The sequence below is a fragment of the Cyprinodon tularosa genome, unplaced genomic scaffold (genome assembly GCF_016077235.1).
Source record: "Cyprinodon tularosa strain WSP-4 unplaced genomic scaffold, ASM1607723v1 ctg350, whole genome shotgun sequence".
NCBI classification, from domain to species: domain Eukaryota; kingdom Metazoa; phylum Chordata; class Actinopteri; order Cyprinodontiformes; family Cyprinodontidae; genus Cyprinodon; species Cyprinodon tularosa.
In genome coordinates, this window is record NW_024039064.1 from 700,423 (window position 1) to 716,346 (window position 15,924).

The 15,924-nt window shown below is 39.7% G+C and overlaps 1 protein-coding gene across 2 annotated transcripts; it reads right to left on the reverse strand.

Moving 5' to 3' along the window:
- Positions 1–6,716: 6,716 nt before the first annotated feature.
- Positions 6,717–11,864, reverse strand: LOC119789915 (protein shisa-like-2A). Of its 2 annotated transcripts, none has more exons than XM_038295108.1 (3): positions 11,510–11,864; positions 10,943–11,089; positions 6,717–7,918 (listed from the first exon to the last, which is right to left on the reverse strand). In XM_038295108.1, the coding sequence occupies exons 1-3, from the start codon at positions 11,689–11,691 to the stop codon at positions 7,819–7,821; spliced, it is 429 nt and encodes a 142-aa protein (XP_038151036.1). In that variant the 5' UTR covers positions 11,692–11,864; the 3' UTR covers positions 6,717–7,818. The 2 variants fall into 2 exon arrangements, with proteins under 2 accessions (XP_038151036.1, XP_038151035.1); XM_038295107.1 differs by having other exon boundaries at positions 6,719–7,918; positions 10,953–11,089; positions 11,510–11,859.
- Between the last annotated feature and the right edge of the window lie 4,060 nt (positions 11,865–15,924).

Consider the following 15,924-nt stretch of genomic DNA (forward strand, 5'->3'; position numbering starts at 1 on the left):
TTGCACTGGGTTTGGAGAAGCCTCTGACTGATGAAACTCTGTTGGTCTTTAACTATTTGATGCTCACTATTATCCGTAATGTTCTTCACTTTATGAAGAATTTTGTGAAATTTTTCTAGAAATTTTTCAGCCTTTTCTAGAGGCGTTCCTGGAACAGAGCCTTTTTATCAACCTGTTGAGCTTTTTTAAGTCATCTGCTCTGATGATGTTACCCCATTAGATTATGACAGGGGGGATCAGACTATTGATTGTTGAGAAGTTTGTAGGCCTTTTTTTTAACCTCTTAACATCCACCTCATTTTGGGTAATCCTCGCCTATTTTGCATACCCAAATGGTAAAACATATAACTCAGGAACTATTAGCCTAAATTACATGTGCAATACATTATTTGAAAGCTAACACCCTCTAGTTTCCTAATATATTAAAAATAAAATTGGGTGACTAGAACCCAACCTGCATCAGTTCAAACATGACTCAAAGTTGTTTTTTTTATTCTCAGAATTGATAGGTCTTTTTTCAACAGCAGTAATAAAGACATTCTTCAGAAAAGGCAGGTTTTATTGTAATATATTTATTCTTCATCACGTCAACCACAAATGCAGAAAATGTCAGACCTCTAGCTATAACAGTTCCAGAGCTGTGGGGATTAGAACGTTTGGTGTCAGCTTGGGGCTGCGTGCAATGGCTCCACGTGCCGGTAAAAATTTTACCGGTGGAATTTTATGCATTCTGAGTTATTACCCCCACTTTAGGTCCACTGGGTCGTCGGCAACCCGGTGGGTTTTAAAAGGCTAAGGTGCTTGCATCCAGTTATCAGAGCTAGATTATCTCTCCAGCCAGTAGTGAGGGTGTTTTTAGAGTTCCTTGGTGTTGCTGATTTCCTGATCTGTTCTACTGTACCTCTCATCCACTGAGCCTGCCTGTTACTGTCTGATTTCAGAGGTGAGGTGTTTTTACCATTACCTTAGTGTTTCTGATTACATGATCCCGACCTGTTCTTCCTCTCAACCACTAAGTCTGCCTGTTCCTGTTCTGATCGGTTTGCCTGACCTGGCTTCAGACTCCTGCATGTTCTTCGGGGCTGCAGCATCTGCAACACTCTAGGCAGCGCCCGCTGCATCTTGATGGTAGCCCACTGGCTGCATTCTACCTCATTCTCTGGCTATGGACTGAACTAGCAAACTAGGTTTGTGACTTTCCTTCATAATCTTCCACCATTAGATTTATGTGGTCACTAACCTGTGTTACTCTCCTGCAGTTTCCAGCCTCAGACGCCCTGGCCGCTGCTACTCAGATCCGCCAGAATACTGGGTCCTTCTGTTCTGATTAATTACATCCTGACTGTTTATAGAATCTATGAGGGCATCTAATTAATAATGCTTTTAAATTAGATGAAGTGACTAAATTTGCATGCTTTGAGTTGCAAACAAGCATCTTTTTTTTGTTTTTTAACAGTTTTAACATTTCAATTGAAGCAGATAAAAACTAAGGCATGTTTTTTAACATGGTGGTGGTAGTGTCATGATTGGGTAGTGGCGGCTTGGGCGGCAGATGGGTTAAATGCAGAGACTGAATTCCGTTGCTCTGTACTTGTGACAGTGTAATGACGATAAGAGTTGAAAAAAAAAAGATCTTGGTAAGAATTGTGGGTATAATGCGAAGTATGCTAAATAAAGGGGAATAAAAAGGAGGCTGGAAAATATGGAGACTCCATTGGATGTTCAAGGGTCCTAAACATAAAGCTAGAGCAACAATAAAATGATTTAGGTCAAACATGTTCATGGGTTAGAACAGTCATCTCAGACTCCAAACCCAGTTTTAATTTGGACCCAGTTGCAGGGCTCAGTTCATGTAAAGAATACAGATGCATGCAGTTGTTTTAATGTTTTCCATTTTAAAGACAAAAAACATACTTGCTTAAATTCCTCTGAGACTTTTTTCTACCTTTGCTCGAAGTGTTGTGTCGTTCTAGGATTAGTCACACTATATATTCTAGCAGAGGTCTTAAGGGCTGGAATTCATTGGCCCTTAAAGACTCCATATGGATTTAATTTAATCCACATATATGGTCACATCCATAACTTCTGCCTTTATTCATTTGTTTTTGGGAATTTTTTTTCTTTATGTATTGAAATGTTAAAATTTAATATTTTTCTACAGCCATGTTTATTTTTATCAGTCCATATTTATATCCTTAGCAGACATATAAAGCAAGAGCACATGCCCCCCTACCATCTCTGCATCTGTCTCCTGAGATAATGAGTTCACTATTGCAGAAATGGTTTATATCAGGCATTTTGAAATCCACTAGAAGCAAACCTAATCTTGAGCAATCCAATAAAGGCCAGAGAATGTTTCTAACTGCTCTAATGAATAGAAAATAACCGACATTGGTGTCATTTAAAATGATTGGCATTTAGGTAATTTTATTCCAGCTCTTCTCATTTGTGGTGTTCACTCTGCATGTCCTTTGTGAACAATATTTTTTATGAAAGAGGAAGGACTGTGAGGACAAATCTTTTTGTCAGACCGTCAAATCATTTGCACCTTGAAGGATTGTTTTTCGTGTGATCACCTTCATATGATTAGTTTTTTAGCACAAGAGCAAGGTTAGCCTTGGAGAAAAAAAACCGAATTATGGTTCGAATCAAAGTCTGTCATTGTGACCCTCACTACTTTTCGAAATGCTAAAACCAACATTGGAAGATGGGTAAATGGGGGGGAGGGAGCTTGATGAGAAGACTCTCTTCGTCTCTCTAGTGTTTTTATGCTTAGCTTTTGTCATATTTTTTCCCTTTAAATTCAGCATGGTTGGGAATGGCCTTTTAAACAATTAGTTTATTGTAAAAAATTAAAACAAATATTAAAGAATTAAAGCATGGCTATACCTGGAAATGCCAGCTAGACCTTAAATGTATAATTTCTGACCGCTTTTCAATTGTCAAAAAAACAAAGTTTGGACTAAAGTTTGGACTACTATCCTTGGTTCTCTAGAGATATCTATTATTTTATATTTCTTTTTGTTTGGTGGCTTTTGTATTTCTGCCCTGCTTCTCCCTTCCCCTCTTCTATCGCCTCCTCCTCCTCCTCAAGGTTCTCTATGACTAGTATTATCCAGTCCTTCTGCATCACCTCAATGCCCATGACTGGCCTCTCAGCTTCTAATAACAACAACAGCAACAATGATAAACGATTTTAACTTTCCGTCTTAAAAAGAAAATATATAAACACCATAAGGAAAACACTGGAACCCAGTAAGTGAATCATTCAACTTATTTGTATTTTTCTTGAGCTGGTAGAATGAGTTACATTTTATTTTAACAGAACCTGAATAGAGGACGTATATTTTCTCCACTCTATCTCTAACTTCAATCACATACACTCTTTTTCTTCAATAAAGCAAAAAGCAGTCAGTGAGGATGGATTAATATTAGGAGTAATAGATGAAAAGGTTTAATGATTCATGTATAGCTGTTATGATATTGGCACTGATGACTGGATTATTGGTTCATGTTTTTCATTTTTTTCATCATTTTATTTCATTACTCATCAGATCCACCTGTTCCAGTTCCTATTTAAACTGCTTGGTCCCAGCCATCAGCTCCAGATTATTCGAGCCATAGGTGAGAGTTCTCTAGAGTACCCCAGTTTGTTTATTCTGCCTGCCTGATCTTGACTAGTTCCTGCTCCTGGACTTCTGAGTTTCCCTGCTCTGATCTGTTTTCCTGACCTGTCTTTGGACTCCGATTGGATTTAGCCTTTTAATGACCTTGGATCTGTTTCCAGACCCCGGCTTAGATTTCCCTTCGGTACTTCTTCTGATCTCTGATCTTCTGACCAGGACTTCCGCTTCCTCATCGACACGCTTTGGATTCTCCTTCAGGATACTTCTGGTTTTCCTCATTAGCTTGCTTCTGCTTATCAGTCTGCTCTGCAGCACCTTTGGCTTCAACTCCTGGAACTCTCTGGGGGGCTTCTGCCGTGTGCTGTGGAAAATCATCGTGCTGGATTCCACACCTAACCAGGCAGTGTATTCTCAATATTAGTTCTTATGAAATCGTACGAAAAGTTATGCACCGTAATTTTGTACGTTTTAGACGTTTTTTTCGTCGCATTTCATTGTATTTTTACGTCTTGCCTCGAGACAAGATATCCTTGCCCATGCGCATCTTACGCACCATTCAATAACATAGAATTCATGCCTAACCCTAACACCTGACCCTTGCCTTAGAATTACACTTAGCCGACCCCTAGCCTTGACACTTGCCCTAAACCTAATTTTAAGCCTTGCCTTAACCCTAAAACCTAGCCATTACTCTAAAAGCTAACCCTAGTTCTCCAAGTTTTACAAACTGGCTTGGCTATGGATCTGAGAGATACCAACGAACGTGCGTGGGCCCGTGCATTGCCTTTGATCCCCTAGCCAACTGCTCGGGTCGTCGGACTGGGTGGGGGGGGTCATCGAGAGAGTGTCTAACGCCTAACCCTAAGATACAAAACAGCAAGCAACCTAGTTAGAGACCTGAAGAAGTGATTAATGCACTGTTTTTCCCAGTTTTACGTCGGTCCGCGGATCTGCTTTTTTCGTCTGTCTGCCTGCGCATGCGCACTGATCTGTATTTTCGGGGGAAAATGTCCAAAACGTACAAAATACTGTGCATAACTTTTCGTACGATTTCATACGAACTGATAATGAGAATATGTTGCACCAGGTTACTGACTCACCTGTTTGCTATTGTTCCTCGTCAGAGTTACATGGTCACTAACCTGTGTTTCTTCGTCTACAGAGATTCAGCCATCCAGTCCTAGCTGTCGAGCTGCAAAACTCTGAGCAATTAATAAACACTGTTTATAAATCACTTCAGTCTGTCTGCCTGAATTCTGGGTCCTACATTCTGAGCCGTGTATCCTCCATATTCAGGTAAAGGTTTATTTTGTACAATAGCTGCCTCCTGTCCAAACTCTCTCAGCTCCACCTTCTCTTTTCTTTCTAGTATCTTTGCTAATTTAACTCTATCCTGTTACTTTCCTCCTTTTCTTTCTGTCATTTAGACTTGCTCATATCTATTGTTCATATCTCAGCTTAAAATAAGCGTTAAGTTTGACCCAGTCTGATGTTTTCATGCACAGGGACAGCAGCTGAATTATACTGGGTAGAAAGAAAAGAAAATACCCCAGAAAATACTCCAAACATCCCTATGACGCCCCGCCTACTGCCTTTAAAGGTTAACCCTCGCTGTCTGCTAGTGCAGGGTCAAAGCGTGAAGCGCAGGTTTTCATGCAGCTTTGTCAAATTAGGTATTTCATAGACAGAAATAATAGTTTAATGTGATTTGGTGTTATTTAGAGAAGCTAATGAATTCAATGATGTATAATCACAGCTTTCAGTGATCTACTAGGGGAGCAGAGCGCTCACCTTGGATAATACTAGGGGAAACACTGAAGTAGTATTTTATTGAGCAAGAAGGAAATGGATGCAGATTTTTTTTTCTCAAAAATTGAAGTTTATTTTTATTTAAACGACCTTAGCAAAAAAAACAACTTTTTATGTAATAACAGCTGCAGTTTTTAAGACGTTTAAAGCTGAGGATATTGTTCTGTTACTACTGTAGCTCCTCTTATTAATTCTCCTCTAATGATCTGCCAGCTGTGTTTTTAGTCATAGTTCGTTCTGTTCACAAATATTCTCAAACAAAAACTACTGGCCTTCACGGAAAAACTTCATGTATTGATCAGGTAACAGAAAGAGAAAATACTAATTAAAGTTCTTGAGTTATGATTTTTAATTAGTGACAGCAGCAAAATGCGAAGTATTTACAACAGACAAAACATCACAGCCTCTCCTACAACAGAGAGCAAATAACTTAAGGCTGAAGACGACGCCATTCTCCTTCTCATTGCTTTCCTTTTGGTTCCTTTCAATGTTTTTGGTTAAAATTACTCCAGCCATTTGGGTCCTTGATAGTCTGTTAAAAGCTTGTAAACATGTTTTTAAGCTTTTCCCAGCTTGTTATGTGTTCATCTGTAGCTGTGAGCGGCCATCAGCTATGGAACCTCCTTTGACTTCATCCATTTTAGGTCTTTTTGTTTTCTTTATAAAACCAGATGAGACTTTCTTGCTGTTCTATGGAGTGAATGTTGTTCCATTATTGTTGCAAGCAAAGAACACATTTCACAAATGGAGAAAATGCAATTCAGGGTTGAGTCAGTGAAATTCCTGATTAAAAACGAAAAAAAAATGTATACCAACTTTGATGTTTTCTCTTTTTCAGATTGAAATGTTTATTCTTTTCATTGCATTTAACAGATCACATTCTCTTCACTTCTGGGGGTGAAATTTTCCCAGCAGAGGGGAGTGAAGATTCATTTCTATTGGTTTGACAGGTGTAAGCAACATTTTTATTAGTTAAACACGAGTGTTTGAATTGGGATTGAAGTGAAGAGAGCTTAAACTGTAAAATGCACTTTCCGAAGAATTCAATTTGTTAAACTCAATCTAAAGAAAGAAAATAACAAAAATTTCTTCTTTCAGCAGGACTAAGCGTGCTAAAATCCAACAACTATTAGAAAAAAAGTTGCAGTTCACAACTACAAAATTAGATCCTATACTAATTTACTATCAGTTCTTATTCTCTGTATTATTCTTTTTGTTTTTAGCTATCGGATCATTTAAATCATGTCTCTGAATATTTGTATTATTTGAGTGATCCAGTATATATTTAAATTACTGATCTGTAATATTTAAACCTGAAAAAATACAATATTTATTCAACAAGTATTTAAGCCATTGCTACTATCTTGTTTTGTCTTTAAAGTTAGATTACAGATCTTCTTAGATTTACTGAAACTTTGTTGAAATATGAAACCAGTTGGGTCGGAGGCCTAAGGGTATTATCCATTGTATTCAAGTGTTATTTGCTTATTGACAGCACTGTCAACTGACTTATTAAGTCATCAACTCGTGACTTTAACTGAAATGCACTCCATCACAAACTATTAATATCCCACAATATTCATTAATGTCATCGGACATGTTCAAGGAGAGGTTTGTTTGGCTGAGAGAAAAAAAACAAAGATAAACACAGTGACAAACTGATGAAAGAAACTATTGTTGACAGTTGATTTCCTACATTTGAGGACAATGGGTAGAACAGGATGTTTGGCATTTAAAAGGGGAGATACATCACTGTAAGCGAGTAAACAAGCTGGTGTTCCTGGTAGTGAATGTTTTACATGGAAAAACCCCACTTTAGTCCTTACATTCATGAGAGGAGAGCGCTTTAAATTGGCAGCTCTAAATGTCACAAGGGTCTGACTTGTGACATTGAAAACTTGCCCCAGAGTCTCTGTTCCAATTTTGATGATATCCTTTCTCTCCCGTTGTATTACCAGGCGTTCACACACCAACTCATACCATCTGCAAGCACTTCCAAGAAGAGGTGAAAGATCAGTTTCACTTAAAAAGCAGCAAAGTTTCAGTCACCATAATAACTGCTTTTAAGAGTGGTCACCGGCACTGGGAGTGCTTCTTTGCTCCAATGAATGGAAAAACTCATCAATTTACTCCACTCAGCTACCATGACTACAATATGTGATGCATGATGTCAGTAAATGCAGCTGTAATGCCTTTCCTTGAGGTTTTCTGGCAGCTCATACAGCGTCCAGAATTATCCGCCTCCTTGAGCCGCGCCCTGTTCGCCGTTTTTCCTCAGAGACAAGTTTCTCTTTAACCCTATGTGGGACTTTCCACCTTCACACCTGTGACCGTAGCAGTAAAGCATCGCTGGAAAAGCCGCTCCGGGTCTGATGGCTCCTTGTCAGAGTCCACTTTCCTGTTCATCATTTGCTTTCTGAACCCCTGTGGACCAGAAGCAGCGGTAACTCTCCCATGACTGGTTCCTTCGCTTGGGTCTACAACTGAAAAACACAGGAAAAACAAAATGACTATTGATTTGTTTACCACAACAAAAGCTCTGGAATTGCATATCTGGACAGAAAAGTAAAAAAAAAGTTTTGTTAAAAGATATTGTCTGCCTGTACATAGCAGATGCTATAAGAAGACTTATCCTTCCTTACTGAGGAACAGTGCTCAATCCTGAGAGTTAAACTAGATATGTGTTATCAGATAAACTAAAGCCTTAGCTCACATATAAACACTTAATATCCATCCTATTCAATTAAATTAAATTCTGTTTATTTCTACAGCGCCAATTCACAACACGTCATCTAAAGGCACTTTACAGTTCTCCAGATCATACAGTCAAATTGATTCAAAGTTTTCTATCTAAAGAAAAACAAGCTGATTGCATCAACTCATTGACTCGAATGCAATCACTCACACTAAGCATGCTTGTAGCGACAGTGGAGAGGAAAAACTCCCTTTTGATAGGAAGAAATCTCCAGCAGAACAAGGCCAACTGGGGTTCAAGGAGAGAGAAGCAGAGATGCAAAGCATCTCATTGCAATCTCATTGCAATGACTCAATCAACTCCTCCCGACAGAAACATGTTCACCATAAAAAGATTTCTTTATCGTGTTTCTATAATTTCATCAATGCAACAAAACTTAAACCACGCAGTGAAGGGCGTTGAAGCAGTGCAAAGTAAAATCCACGCAGTCAGGGCATTCACTGCTCCTCCCTCACCTCATGCTCTTATGTGACATTTCCTCCAGGATAAAACTTCAATCATGATTGCTTATTATATATTTTAGTCCATTATTCCTTTTCTATAGTGTGATAATACACTTAGAGCCTGTGTCGCCATATAAGGTTTATATAAGACTTTTACATTTTTGCGGCTCCAATTTTTTGTTTTTTTTGGTCCAATATTAGCCTGACGTAGTCCTACTCAATTCTAGTCAGAATATGAGTCTGATACTGCTCCATAGAGCTGTAATTAAGGGGCGTGTTTTGAAGGAACCAGGAAAAAAATGCCTCTGCACTCAATTGGATAGACCTACAACCAACAAGAGCAACGGAGTGCGTGACGTATGTTAAGCGAGGCATAGTTGTTGTCAACAAAAATCAAAGTGTGCAGTTGCACGCCTAGAATAAGAAGATGAGCCTTGATCGCGTTTCTCTGTTCCTCTTTTAAAATTAATTTGCTGTCGATATCTTCTAGAACAGACCTAATAGCAGAATCTACACACCTCAACTCCAGCGGCAGCCATTGTTGTTGTCACTCAAGCGCGCTTTGGTGACGTGGTTGATTACGTTACTGTTGATCATCTGTCTATCATCGTATAAAGCCCGCCCTGACAATTTGATTGGCCCGCCAAATATTGTGCGAGCATACTCGCGCTACTACTGAGCAATGCCAGACCGAACTTCCCGACCTCAAACGTTGTGGGCGGGACTAAGTTTGGAATGGCACCCAGGCTAGTCCAATATGGCTCTTTGAGCAGTTTGGGTTGACGACCCCCAGTATATGGCTACCAGAACCATCCAAGGGTTGTGGCCTATGGCTCAAAGGGGCCATGGCTTATGATCTCCAGAACTTATTTAGAGGATGTTGGTTTTCATTAAGCTCTGGTGGACATCCATCCCTCTTGAACCCTTGGAGAGGCGCATTCTATTTCTGCCTGCCTGGCTTATCAGCTGAAATATATGTGCCCCCCCTTCGTCTCCGTCCCTCTAGGTTCTGGCAGGTGAGGTAAGCTAATGCCTGCCCTGCTTGGTGATGGTCAGTCTTGTGTGCAGGGGTTGTTGTGAAACCACTTCTATCCAGGGGACTAGACCTGTGAAGCTGGGGGAGGTAGAGGGGCTGTGTCAGTAGGGCTTGGTGCCATTTGTCTTTCTGTGCCTCTTTGGCCTGTAGGCTGCTGCTTCTTTGCTTGGCTACCCACCTCTGTGTGGGAAATGTTGCTTTGCCTGGAGTGGTGCTCTGTGTTTGGCACCATCTTTTTGGCCTTTACACTATAAAATACAGTATGTGCTCAGTAATTTGTACACATAGATGTTAAGTGTAAGTAATGATGTAATAAGAATAAATATTTTGAGTATTTTTGACTAGTTTGGGTTTACAGCTAAAGAGAGTTCCTTATTGCAGTAGAGACATTTACAGCTTATTACCTTTGAACATAGTGTAGAAAAATGCAACTTAGGTGGATTTGCCCAAAATGGTCGTACTTCTGCTTAGCAAAATTGTATTGGTTTGTTTCTACCCATCAGTTGTCAGAGAAAATAAATGATTCTGATAAGATTGAATCTTGTTAACTTGGATCCAAAGTCATGGAGGAAACATTTCTTTTTGAATTGATGCAAGTCTGTGCTTTATCTGGCATCATTTCTGAGAGATTTTCTGAGTTAGAAAACAGAGTTATGAAGGCAAATGCAGCAATTTAATTCTTCTAGACTTTGTCTTCTTGGGTTAAAGCTGGTGTTAAAGAACAACTTAAGGGGAAAATTCTAGCTATTTTTGTCTTTGTTTTTGAGTGAAGTTACCAAAAAGGAAGATAAAATTTGAAGTGGGGTGGAAACAAATGATATTGATTTGCTTTTATACTTTATCCCTTTAACATATACAACCCTAATGTTTTTTTTTCTGTTGTTTTTTGCTTGCAGGTAGATTTTTGTACTAACTATGCAAGGCACAGAGATGTAATCCTATAGGTTTGTTTGCAGTGATCAAAACAAATTCAAAGCTCAGTAATGACACACACAGCTAAACTGTTGTCACCATCAGATTTTCTTCATGGTAGATATGTGTGAAAGTGCCATATCAAGATTTATGTTTATGACACCAAAGCGACAATATCCCACCAACCAGAGAGGTGTCACAGCTCATTAGCAATGCATGTTTCAATTTCATTACAAGACAAGACGACTCCTACCTTCACCTGAAACACACAAACACGCTCACACATGCATACTGGGATGTAATTAACCCTGTTTTCAACAATAAAACAAAATCATAACAGAATGACAAGTCTGACACACACCCATCCTGACCTGGTGCTCTGAGGGGCAGGCCGTTGTCAAGGCGACTGGGCTTGGTGGCTATGAAAAGGTAGCAGAGGACGCAGACAGTGATGAGGAAGGCGAGGAGCACCACCGCTGCGATGGATAGACCTACCAGAGCACCGATACTGAGAGGAGACAGGATGATAATGTAGAAACAAAACTGACAGGTTAAAAAAGCAATAGGTGGGAAAAAACATTATAGGTGAACAAGAAAAAAAGGTTGCTGCTACTTGTTAAGGTGTAAATCTATATATTATTAAGTAAATCTAAATGATTTCTCTCCAGTAGTTATTAAAAACATATTTCTATAAAGAGAAAGTGATAAAACAATAAGCTAGAGAGGAAAGTAGAAAAATTATTTACGTTCTTTTCAGACATCTTTATTAATGAGAAAGCTTTAGCCTTTTTTAGAACTACAGTAACAAATCAGGGTGGTAACTAAACAATATCATTAAAAGTTATGAAGTTAATTGTGGTACAAGGATTTAAAAAGCATAAGAAAAATAAAAAATGACAGGAGAAATGTCAAATAAAAGTGTGCTTACCTCAGCCACCACATGTATCCATACTCATATGGAAAAAAGCTGTTGGGATCATCGCAGCAATACTTCACATCATTAAAGCCACAGCAGTAAATGGCAAAGGCAGCGCTGCCTGGTTTGGGGCAGGAGAAAGCCTCCACAAACACACCGTCAGTGTTGTAGTAACTGCTGCATTCAGCGCTCATCCTGCAGCGAAGAGACGGGAGGGAAAAATAGGGTGAGTGATACAGAAGGACAAAGCACTTCTGTTCAGTGGATTAGAGAGCAGAGGAAGATCCCCGCATTAGGGGGGATGAGAGATTTCTGATGGTAACTGGGGGAGGTGAAGTGTGATTCTGCATCAGCGGAGGGAGCGAAGTTGGAGGCGCAGAGGTAGAGAGAGAGGACATAAGGGAGGGGGGGGGGAACTTTGAATGCAAAGAAAAGTGTGGATCTCCCTCGATCTCTCTCTCCCTGTCTTTCTCTTGCAAAAAAATAACTCTTAGGCATCAGTAATTCTTTTATTGTCTTTCTTGATTTGTTGTTGGAGTGTGATTTCATCCATCAGCAGTATATCTAATTGGGATGAAATAGTGAGGCTTGAACAGCACTGCTGTGTCTCCTGGGGTCAGGTCAGATCTGGAGTATCTAACACAATGGACTGTTGTGTAAGAAGAATTTCATGAGTGTGGTTAATGTACTGGAAAATGTTTTTTTTACATTAGGATCTTTAAGTAAGAGCACCTCTAAGATGCATGGGGGAATTGATCTCTTCTGGGAGAAATTATAACAGGCTTAGAATGGAAATTAATTTCCTAAAGTATTAATCCCCCCCTTCCAAATGGTTGAACCCAGATGGCTCAATGCCTCATCACTGATGTAGCTCAGCAGGTAGCTTGCTGTAGTCCAGCCTGGTAACATGGTAGGATGCCACCTGTGGTGTAACTCCAGTAGTTGAGTCTCCTCACTGCTGTCATCTCTTGTTTAAGAGGATAAGAAAGTGGATAGGCCAGGGAACATTTTATTATCCACACCCACAGACCTCTAAAGACATAATTTCTGCTCTGAGACGACAGGGATCCAAAGCACAAACAGGGCTGGACTGGGTCTAAAAAATGAGCCGAGCATTGGTGGTCATGGCGGCCAACAAAGACTATTTAGATTGTTTGCATTTTATATTTTGACTATGTAGATTGTTTTACATTTCCGTAAAAAAATATTCACCATAATTTGAATAATTGTTCAGTATAATAATATTATTTACATATACAAATACCTACAATAAATAGATACATTTGTTTTTGATCTCTTTATACATAGAAGACCTCTGGATGACCTGCGGATACATAGCTTTCTCCTCTTTCCCATAAAACAAAAAAAAAAAGCGTTTTGCAGAGATCATGCGTTCTGAAGTAATTAGTGTATTTTTTGTTGTGGGCTTCACAGAGTGCAGTTGGTAGCGCTGCTGCCTTGCAGCAAGAAGGTTTCAGGGTTCGATTCCTCTGCATGCGTTTGTTCTCTTCCTCCCACAATCCAAAAACATGACTGTTAGGTTAATTGCATCTCTAAATTCTCCTTAGGTGTGAGTGTGTGTTGGAATGGTTATTTGTCCTGAACCGGCGACCTGTCCAGGGTGGACCCCACCTACCACCCATTGACAGCAGGAGATAGGCACCGGCACCCCTCGCAACTCCAGCAGGGATAAACATGTCAGAAAATCGATGGATTTTTTTTTGGTTTATGTTTATTGTTAATATATGAAAAATGAAAATGTAAAATTAGCTAGAAAAATCATTCCACTTGAGAGTATTACTGCTGCCATCCTCAGTTTTAGATGAGAGGTGCTTAAGAATTATGCCCACATGGGATCACCTGGTAGGGGGGGGGGGGGGGGGGGGGGGCACAGGGGTGGCTGATGATTGCTAAGGGTGGCTTTGGCCACTCCTGGTCCACATCCCGCTCTATCCTTGGTAGAATCCTAAAATGGAGTGGTCAGTGGCTTAATAAAATAACCAGAGGGAACCTTGCAACTCATAAGACCGCGCCAAAGGCAGCGTTCTGCGGCACGCATGGCCTAAGTAAATCTGTTCCCCCTCTCAGCCCCCCACCCCAATGTATGCTATTTATTGTGATGAACAGTTTGTACTGAAACTGAAATCTTGCAATGTAAATTGTAGTTGACAACAGAGATTGATTGATTGATTGATTGATTGATTGATTGACTGATTGATAAGAAAGCAAGGACCAGTAAATTTGGTAAGATGCTGGGGCTTTAAAGCTATATTCTGTTTTTCACGTTACTCTGCTCATATAAAAAGTTTAATCTTGCATTAATGTATTAATTTGCTACACATAAATGCATGAAAATGTAGGAGCTGTTATGTTTGTTTTCAGAAATCTTTTATAGGAGAAAAGCTGTGGGTGTAAAACAAACTTAGAATTCCTTAATGACTCCTCTCTGCAGAGTCAGCATGCAAGCCAACCCTTGCACCCCTGCTGTCAATCAGAGGGATGCTGCAAAAACATTAAAAGTGTCAGGGCTTTTTCATTATAAATTCCAGAAATGATAGACGGGGAAAAAATCTATGAAAAAAACAACCTTCTTTTTGTGTCAAAGATGGAGTCATTTCTTTCACCAAACTACAAAGACAGCTGGACTCTGACTAACTTTCATCTGATAAGCAGCCCTGCAACCGTTTCTTATAAAGTAAATGTGTATAGATGCAGGATTACAGACTCACTCCAAACTCTGCCTAAAAAAATCTCCCATTTCTCTGCATAAAGGAAAGCTGTTGCTTAAACAGGAATGTATTTGATTGGTCATTCAAAACAGTCACTGTTCCTCCCCTTCTTGTTTTTAACTTAATATAGCACATCTTTAATCTGGGAAAGATGTGTCAGCACAAGTCAAATTGCCAAAAGATCCCTGCAATTTGCTGCATATGAAGTGCTTTTTTCACTAGCTCAGTACTCTGTGTGAAGGTATGCGTGGACATTCATGGTTTGGTTGTCAGCGACCAGCAAAGAAAAGCGACCAAACTGACACCTACCTAGCCATACCCACTACTGACTGAGAGAGCTGCAAGACTCCTGTTCATTGCATCCTGTGCCTGCTCTGAATGCAATTTAAATGATCTACTCAGGCAGCTGAAATAATTAATCAAAATATTCTGTGCAAAAAGTAGTAGACCAAAAAAACTGTGCCTGGGCTCTGCACACAGAGATTGCTGTACACAGCTCAAAGGCTACTTGTAGTTGTCATCCTGTCAATAGTCTTTGCATTGTTTATGGATGAGAACAGAGGATGAGAGGAGGACAGTTCAAACTGCTGCCTTATTGAATGGTCCAAGCATATAAGAGAATTACAGATATCAGAAAACTCAGAAATGCAAATATTCATTAACACGTTGATGCAATTAATACATATGGCTAGCCTGGGTGCCATTCCGAACTTAGTCCCGCCCACAACGTTTGAGGTCAGGAAGTTCGGTCTGGCATTGCTCAATAGTAGCGCGAGTATGCTCGCCCAATACCTGGTCAGGCCAATCAAATTGTCAGGGCGGGGCGGGCTTTATACGATGATGGACAGATGATCAACAGTAACGTAATCAACCACGTCACCAAAGCGCGCTTGGGTGACAACAAAAATGGCTGCCGCTGGAGAGTTGAGGTGTGTAGATTCTGCTATTAGGTCTGTTCTAGAAGATATCGACAGCAAATTAATTTTAAAAGAGGAACAGAGAAACACGATGAAGGCATTTGTTGAAAAGAAAGATGTTTTTGGTGTCCTTCCTACGGGATTTGGCAAAAGTTTAATTTATCAGCTGGCTCCCTTGGTCGCTTAACATACGTCACGCACTCCGTTGCTCTTATTGGTTGTAGGTCTATCCAATTGAGTGCAGAGGCATTTTTTTTCCTGGTTCGTTCGAAACACGCCCCATAATCACAGCTCTATGGAGCAGTATCAGACTGATATTCTGACTAGAATTGAGTAGGACTACGTCAGGCTAACATATGGCCGCCTTTGTTAGAATAAAGTGAAAGCAATGGTCTGTAATCAGAAATTTTTTTTCTCTGCAAAAAAAAGTCTTTTAGTACAATGGCTTAGAGTTGTTGAAAGACCCTTGACCTTTTCAGTTGAATTTCTTATTACAAGATGACCAACCACGTGTTTCTGGCTTGTGTGTTTAAAGGGGACATAAAAATGTTCAACCAAACTAACTTATTTGACAAAATTGTGTCTAACTATTATCAATAATGACATTACAAATGTGAAAAATATAAACGTAAAAGAACATTCCTATAATTATAGTTATATAATTCAAAATTTTTTGGTAAGGCTGCAATCATGTTGCAGTACCTCAAGCTGGGATGTCACTGGGTTGATTGATGCTACCTGTTGCAATTGTATACACTGGATGTACCGGCAATAGATCACA

Excerpts from the sequence above, each read along its gene's own strand:
- LOC119789915 (XM_038295107.1), bottom strand. The coding sequence starts at position 11,691 with ATGAGCGCTGAATGCAGCAGTTACTACAACACTGACGGTGTGTTTGTG. Across the intron at positions 11,090-11,509 it reads GGATACATGTGGTGGCTGAG|TATCGGTGCTCTGGTAGGTC; the intron begins GTAAGCACACTT and ends GTCTCCTCTCAG. Across the intron at positions 7,919-10,952 it reads CCTGCCCCTCAGAGCACCAG|TTGTAGACCCAAGCGAAGGA; the intron begins GTCAGGATGGGT and ends TGTGTTTTTCAG.